Source organism: Palaemon carinicauda, chromosome 24 (assembly GCF_036898095.1).
Source record: "Palaemon carinicauda isolate YSFRI2023 chromosome 24, ASM3689809v2, whole genome shotgun sequence".
Lineage (NCBI taxonomy): Eukaryota > Metazoa > Arthropoda > Malacostraca > Decapoda > Palaemonidae > Palaemon > Palaemon carinicauda.
The window spans coordinates 69,578,764-69,587,092 of NC_090748.1; the positions used below are offsets into that span (position 1 = coordinate 69,578,764).

The 8,329-nt window shown below is 33.1% G+C and overlaps 1 protein-coding gene across 1 annotated transcript in view; it reads left to right on the forward strand.

Annotated features, from left to right (window-relative positions):
* The window catches only part of Ac13E (Adenylyl cyclase 13E), a 286,840-nt gene extending 280,035 nt beyond the window's left edge, over positions 1-6,805 (forward strand). Inside the window, exon 15 of the mRNA XM_068348168.1 lies at positions 1,106-6,805. Coding sequence (XP_068204269.1) covers positions 1,106-2,748 — 1,643 coding nt within the window. The 3' untranslated portion in view covers positions 2,749-6,805. The remainder of the gene's footprint in view (positions 1-1,105) is intronic.
* Positions 6,806-8,329: the final 1,524 nt, after the last annotated feature.

Genomic DNA, 8,329 nt, shown 5'->3' on the forward strand with positions numbered 1-8,329 from the left:
TTCCAACTAGGGTTGTAGCTTAGCTATTAATAATGATAATAATATATATATATATATATATATATAGATAGATAGATAGATAGATAGATAGATAGATATACATACAGTACATACATACATACATACATTTGAGTTCCCGTAAATATGCAAAATCTGTTATGCAGAATTCTTAGTAACTTTGTATACTACTTTCCTTTTGGTAAGGGTAGAAGAGACTGTTTAGCTATGGTAAGCAGCTCTTCTAGGAGAAGGACACTACAAAATCAAACCAATGTTCTCTAGTCCTGGATAGTGCCATAGCCTCTGTACCATGGTCTTCTGCTGTCTTTGGGTAGAGTTCTCTTGCCTGAGAGTACACTTGGGGACACTTTTCTATCTTATTTCTCTTCCTCCTGCTTTTTTTAAGTTATTATAGTCTATATATGAACGATCTGTTTTAATGTTGTTACTGTTCTTAAAATATATTATATTGTTCATTACTTCTCTTGTAGTTTATTTACTTATTTCCTTTCCTCACTGAGCTATTGTCCCTGTTTGAGCCATTGGGCTTATAGCATTCTGCTTTTCCAACTAGGGTTTTAACTTAGCAAGTGATAATGATAGTGCCCTACATTTTGGGCAGAAAGTTAATCCATCCCCAAAACACTCGAGATATTATTCTAGTGCTGCCTGACATAAGAATATGCAAGTTTCATTATTCATGTTATTTACTATAGAAAAACATTATCAGAATATCAACGGAAGAAATTTGTATGATTTCATTCATGATTATCATAGTCTCCAAGGGTTTAGTAGTTTCATACCTTTACATTTATCTTTATTAAAGATTACAACTGTACAATGACGTCTTGAAAAAAATTGAGAACAAAGTAGCATCAAGTGAACACACTTTGTGCTGGCATTGGACTTGAATTTGTTAAAATGTCAAAGAGCATGATGAATCTCCAAGGTAAGAAGATATCAAATATTCATGTTGGGTCAGTTTTGTTTATTCAGTATGCGTAGAATTCAGTAAATAATTATTACTTTTTATGATTACGTTGTGAATTATTGTTTCGAGATAATTGGGTGTAATTATCATTCCTCTATTCCTTTCTTCCTTTAGTTGAGATGGGTGAATGTGGAAGTGGACCAGAGCCCAGCAGCATTCCTTTAAATGAAAGCTTAACACGTTTCCATCAGCTTCGCAAGCAGTCTGATATTCAACTTGTTAAGTGTATGCAGAATGACACTAACCATCGTCAGTATGTTGTCGCACTGCCATTGTCACGGACCTCTTTATTTTTCACTGATAAGATTCTAGAAAAACAGTATCGCAAGCAAGCTCACCAACCTAGAAGAGATTCTCCTCGCACCCTGGTATCTAGTAATCTTAATACACATTTTGACATTTTGGTGAGTGCTCTTGTGTATTTTTGTGTAAGTGCATCTTTGTTCCTAATGTTTGAGTACACTAAAGGTTGGCTGTTTTTGTGTCTCATATCCACTTGTTGGCATATTCTTCTTTTAGTTTTATGTTCATCACAAGTGGCCCAAGGGGGAGATCCCTTGGGGAGCTCATCTTTATCGTCAAGGTTATATCTGAAGATAACTCACTGGAGACCTTGGCATGCATGTGGAGCCTCTCTGATCTGCCTTCCATTGATTGCTGTTTTTTCTAATTTCTCCTGTGGCTGGCAAATGAAACAGGATAGTACCTTAAGATTTTTCTGTTATTTGTCTTTTGTTGCTATTATACATCTCTGTAACTTCACTCAACTTAACTGTTGGATGAAAAACATCCTTGCCTCCATTGGAACTGTAGTATTGTTGGTATTAGTACATCCAGTTGTGTGTAGCCAAGGTCAGTTAGATATCACTGATACAACGACAAAAAGCCCAGCCAATTTCACTGAAGGGGTTTTTGATGATTCCCCTTCTGAGTTTAGTAATCATTACCTTGAGGTGGTAGTTACTTCTTTACTATTGTTGTTGCTTGTTTGGTTTTTAAACCGTGAGTTTGAAATTAGTTATAGGCATAGCTTTTATGGTTCTGTTATGGCGATCAAAGATGAGGTAAGAGTCCAGAACATGAAGAACCAGGCAGACTGGCTTTTACAGAACATCATCCCTCCACATGTGGCAGATTCAATCAAAGCTTCAGGAAAGTATTCAGAGAATCACAAAGATATAGCTATTATGTTTGCTTCTATAGTCAATTTCAATGAACTCTATGATGAAAGTTATTTAGGAGGAAAGGAGTACTTACGAGTTTTGAATGAACTTGTTGCAGATGTGGATGAATTGCTACTTCGTAGTGAATTTAAGAATATTGAGAAAATTAAAACAATAGGTAGCACATATATGGTTGCATCAGGACTTGACATTAAAGTACGGCAAGCCAACACAGATGCTCATCAACATATATTTGAACTAGTGGAATTTGCTCGAGCTATGCAGAAAGTCATAGATGATTTTAATAAGGATCTTATCGAGTTCAATCTTATCCTTCGCATTGGCCTCAACTTTGGTGATGTTACAGCAGGGGTGATAGGTACCACAAAACTTTATTATGATATATGGGGAGATGCAGTAAATATTGCCTCTAGAATGGACTCAACAGGTATGCCAGGGCGCATACAAGTTAGTAGTGCTTGTGCTACAGTTTTGAATCGACGATATGAACTTGAACGGCGTGGACAAGTTTTTGTCAAAGGGAAGGACAATATGGATGTTTATTTGCTCAAGGGACCAAAAGAAGATACATGACATAGGTGGTAATAAGGATGACTATAAAGGAGAAAAATAGGTCATTCCTTTGACTTAAGGTGATACACTACTAATAAGCGACATGATTTTATATTGCTGGTTTTGTCGCCCTTGGCCTTTGCTCTTATTGCGGGCAGAAAGCATGAAGCACTTGGCCAAAGATGAAACCAGTTGTAGGTAAACACAGTGCAAATTAAGCACAAATTTAACAAGATATGCAGGTGTATTCCGTAGCTTTGATTTTATATTTTGATTATTGTATGATTTGGTTTCACAGAAGAAAGGGCAAAGTTCTTATACAACTGTAGATGTTGACATTTTTTATTCGCAAAAAATGGAATGTTTCTCAACTAGACAAGGCTGTAAAAGCTTCAGGTCTGTTTATGCACAGCCCAGAAAGATGTCCTTTTAAGCTGCATTTTTAGTATTTACCATAGAATAACAGTTGTCAGTTACATTGCACTGATTTTAAGCTCAAAACCATGGCATTTTCAAACTATAATCCTTTTAAAAATGACACAAACTACTGTATTGTGTATATTCCATAGTGAGAAGCCCCCAATGGTCACCATTATGCAGTTTTCTGTGTATTCATGTTAATACTTAATGTTGAAGTATACAGTTGCTGTGCAATCACTAAATTGATTGTCAAATGAATGTATACATTTGTGTGTATATACTTACTGGTACAGTAAAAACAATGGTATATTAACAATTATTTTTGATACAAACTAAAATTCTGTGTTATTGAAGGTAAATGTTTATTGACAATTATCAGTCTTTATTTCCTGTTCATTGAGATTTTATTTCCATATTCAGGCAACCAGGGTAACAGTTTCAAAGAGCTTGAATCCTTTCCCTGTTCTGCTGTGCAGTTTTGATATAACATATTATAATTCTTATTTTTTAAGAATTATCACCAAGTTACAACTTGTACCCATTAATGAAAAAAAAGTTGATGCACTTATGGCACAATCTTTTTGTTGCCTAAATCTGTCCATTTATATCTTGAAGGTTTTTGTGAAACCTGATAGAAATTGATACATCCCTTTTTTATATGGCTTAGTATTGTAGTACAGGCACCAGTGTATTTGTCAATGAACAATTTTATCTTTATACACAGAACCCATATATATCAAAACAGTAATCTCTGTAATTTGTATGATAATTTTTGACCTGTAGTTTCTGTCATGCCTACTTTAAAGGAAATATAAATATAAGGTAATTGTTATAGTCCATTTTCATTTAGTCTAAAACCAGTGCCATGAATGATTTATGTGGAAGTCAGTTGGTTGACGTTCTCATGTCCAGATTAATCTTACAATGTATCTATTAGGCTTGATGAAGTTTTCCTGAGTACGAAGCCTTTCCTGTGTTTTATGACAGGATTTTATTTTACTGTACAGTCCATGTAATCCAATTTTGAGTTATAGATGCTGGTTCCTTTAAGTAATTCTATAACTATTGGCTAGTACGATGAGGATTTTGTTTTTTTAATAGAAATACTGTACTATATGTACAGTATGTATTCCAGCAATTCAGAATCTTATTTCTATTTTTCCAGTATCAGCTTGTTTTGTATTGTTTATCTATGCTAGACCTGTAACTATTTTGTAATGTTAGATCTTCTCAATTAAAAAATTTGTCACAAATAATTCCTGAAGGAAAAAATTAGTGGGTATATTAGGATTTTTTTTATTGTGCTAGTGAATTCATATTTCATTAATTTAATTGTGAAATTTGAATGAATAACATATTTTAAGGCAGTAGTAAGGTCCAAAATTATGTTAGTAGGTACTTTAACAAAAAATAACAATACACAAAGGAAAAGATAGTCAAGTTTTATTTTATAATGTTATTACTACCAGATTATTTGTTTATAGAGTGGATGTGCTGGATCTACTCAGTATTTCGCCTTATTTTAAGGTTAGATTTTTAAAAAATTCAATATTGATAAAGCTCTTAAAATGGTTCGTTACTCAAATGAAATTATTTAGTTCCCAAAATAGCTTCTGAGCTCAGGAGAATATAGACTATATCTTGCTTGTTAAGCACTGTGTTCATAATGGTTTAGAAAATCTCAGATAATTTTGTATTGTGATATTTTTGTAAGAAGTGTATCTTCAGTTTGTGTTCTGATATAAAAAAAAAACAAATTATTTTATGTGTAAATGTGCTTTTGATGTTGGAAGAATTTTTTCATGGTGTATTTCTTTAGAAAACCAAGTTGTTTTCTTCAGTATATTCTGAAATCAAAGCTTTAAATTGGATAAGTCACCTGCTGGACAGTTGAGTCCAGTGTATTAAGTCAGATAAGGCTGTTTGCTTGTGAATATTTATAAATGGTTCATCTAGGACGATGATAAGACTTAGATTTTCTATTAGGCAAGTAGTTAGGTTTTTGGGGGGAATACCAGGGAACCGTATGATTTAACAAGTGACTTTTTAATAATTATTGCAAGCTTCTGTGGGAGAGCTTCAAAGCCCATTTGCTTGTCATCAGTAATTATTTTGATACAGTTTAATCTATGCATCTACTTGTTTTTATACCAAGTGTTATAAGTTTACGTGTAATCAATTGAACATGATAAATTAGACATACCAGATTGAAGGACATTGGAAGTTGGATGAATTGCTAATTAAGTATTGAGTATAGTGTTTACTTTGTGCAGTTGATCCTGTAACTAAATTTTTGTAGTCCAAGAAAGTTATAGAAACTAATATGAATAAAATTTGAGGTGACGATTAAAATATGTACTTATTGCTCTAAGCTAAAAGTTTGTTTTCATAATCTTAGTTTGAAAATAAGTTTTGTTTATATTTTCACATTTTTTTTAAAATAGCAGATCTCTAGGGTAGATTTTATCTAGCACTTTTGTGTAGTAAAGATGAATAATTTATAAAATATAATTTTTCTGACCGAAAACTAAACTAAACTTTGTTCTGTCAATATAAGTAATAGTAGAGAAGGTTGCTTTATATTAAACTCAAATAAAAAAAAAATTCGTTATTTTAGTTACGCTAACTTGTTAGTTTCCTTTTAAAGAAATGTACAGTCTCAGTCATTAAGGATTTGTCACAAAGAATTACAGAATTATGGTGCTCAAATGTAGGATCAGTCAAATTTCAAACCATTGTGTAAAGTTTTAGGGAGCCGCAAAATTTGTTGAAACAATGGGGCGAAGTGCGTTAGATTTTTGGATGTGTAAATTAGCTGTTATCTTGACATTTGAAAACATTACATTTAACATCATAAGAAATTTTAGTGTTTCAAACATAAGATTATACATTCTCCAATTAGATGTCAAAACTTACGTTTTACCTAAAGGTATTTTAGAGCTGCACCAGTCTTCTCAAGATTATTGAATTATCGGATTAATATTTCTGAATAAAGGCAAAAATAGGAATGGAGACCATTACAACGAAACCTACAATGTTATATGAGCCCAACATTTTCTTAATGGTAATTGAATATATGAAACCTGGATGTGTTCGTGAGGGTGTGAAAACCATGTTCAATGAAAGATAGGATGTTTAGATTCTTTGAAATTGCACTTTGGGGCTTAATGTCCTCACAGGCTCCAGCACTGGCTGTAAAGCTCTCAACCTCCCCCGTATCAGTCATCCTCATCTTCAAATGTACCCTAAGAGCACAGTTTTTAAGTTGGCTCTTTAAATCCTTATATGTAAAATCAGCCAAATAAAGCGAGAGAATTTATGTTATTGTAAAAGGCACAGGATGGCAGTTTTAAATTTCTGGATCACTGGTTGATCTGCATCATTAAAATTGTTCCACTAGATAGCAAATACAGTATGTATAAAAAAAGTCATCGTTGCTGGAGTAGGACACTTAAATTTTGCAGGAAGACCTGCCTTCTCCTAATTTTCCTTTGCTGCATCTGGTGCTAAAATGAGCATATTCTGTAAAAGCTACTTCTGTAACTCTTATTCAATTAGTCATTATACTAAGCATGAAAAGACATACAAATTTCAGTGCTCTCTTTTTTTCAATTTGTCCACACCAAACAATTTCAACTAATGTGGACCTGTGCCATGGCTAAACATTTTTATTCCTTTGCCTTTAGACTTTTCCCTACCGTGCCATTTCAGAGATGCCCTTAATGAATAAGCTTCTTTCACCTACGATGTGATTTTGGCATTTGCAGGCTGCTGTCTTAATAAAAATCATCTGTCTGGTATCAAAACAAAATTTTCATGCTGTTTTTTTCCTTTTTATAGGGCTAGTTGACAAATACATTCTCTCTAGTGTACTGTTGTGTTTTATCTTCCTCTTCAATTATCATCTGGACTAGATTTTGATCTGTGCCCTTATACCTGGGACTTCTTGAAGGTTTGGTCCTGCTTCCAAATCTACTAACCACAAATACTCATCCTCTCATATCACATGTCCAAACTATCTCCACTTTTTCAGTCTTGGTATATTTTTTATTGACTAAACTGCATATCTTTTTGCCAGCTCATCAGTTGTAATATGGTCATCCCACTGCACTCAGTATAGTGTACTGTATTCATTGGGTACACCCTTCCAAAATCTTTACCTTAGTTTATTTTAATGCCTTAATCTCTAATAATGTTTTACTTGTTATGCTTATGGGATATCTTTATCTACCAGTTGGTAGTCTCATTCCATTTCATCAATGCTATCATAAAAATCTTTACTTAAATTTGCTTTAAAAATTCCCACGTTATGAATGTAAATTTGGGAAACCCCATTTTTTGTACTCTTGTATTAACTACTTATACTAACACCAGCTTGGGCCTGTAGTACGGAGGAAATTGAATAAGAAAAGTAACAAAATTCATTTTACTGTATGAGTTTGCATTAATTTTAATACTATACATACTATTTTCTTGTTTATTATCTACTTTGGAGGTGGTATACTGTTTTCTCTGGTTTCTTAACTAATCACAAAGACACACTTGTATATGAAACCTGTTTTAATTAGAATAGAGCAAATATAAATTTGGATCAATGGAGAATTCAGAAAAAGATAGGGGAAGTGGGTGGCTTAGAGTTTAGCCTTAACAGCACATAAGTTTGATACAGAATTAAAACCCATACAAGAGATGCACATCCTGAAATTTTACATTATCATCATTGTTATACTGCAATTGGTATTACGGTATGTTAATTGGCACCCTCGTATTTATAACAGTTCTCTGAATCAACTTGGTTTTAAGAATCTCTTTAATACTTGATATTACCCTTTCCCTAACATCTATTTTATCATTGTGGGAGAACATCGAGGAGACTTGCTCCTCCTCTCTATAATATAACTGCGCACAAATGAGGTCCTAGTAGTTATTACAGTATTTAGTTATTTAAACTTTTAAAGTGCTGTAGTGCTACATTCAACTATACTGTCTTATCATATATTTTTGCTTAAGACTTACACTTGGTTTTTTCACAATTTTATTTCATGATATATGTACTGTAGTGCTGAAGAATGTATTTGGAAAGATTCATCTTCCTATTGGTTATATTTTTTCTTATGTGAGATTTACGTTGGATAGCATGTATTTACTAAAATTTTGTGTATTGATAGCCTGGGCAACCATA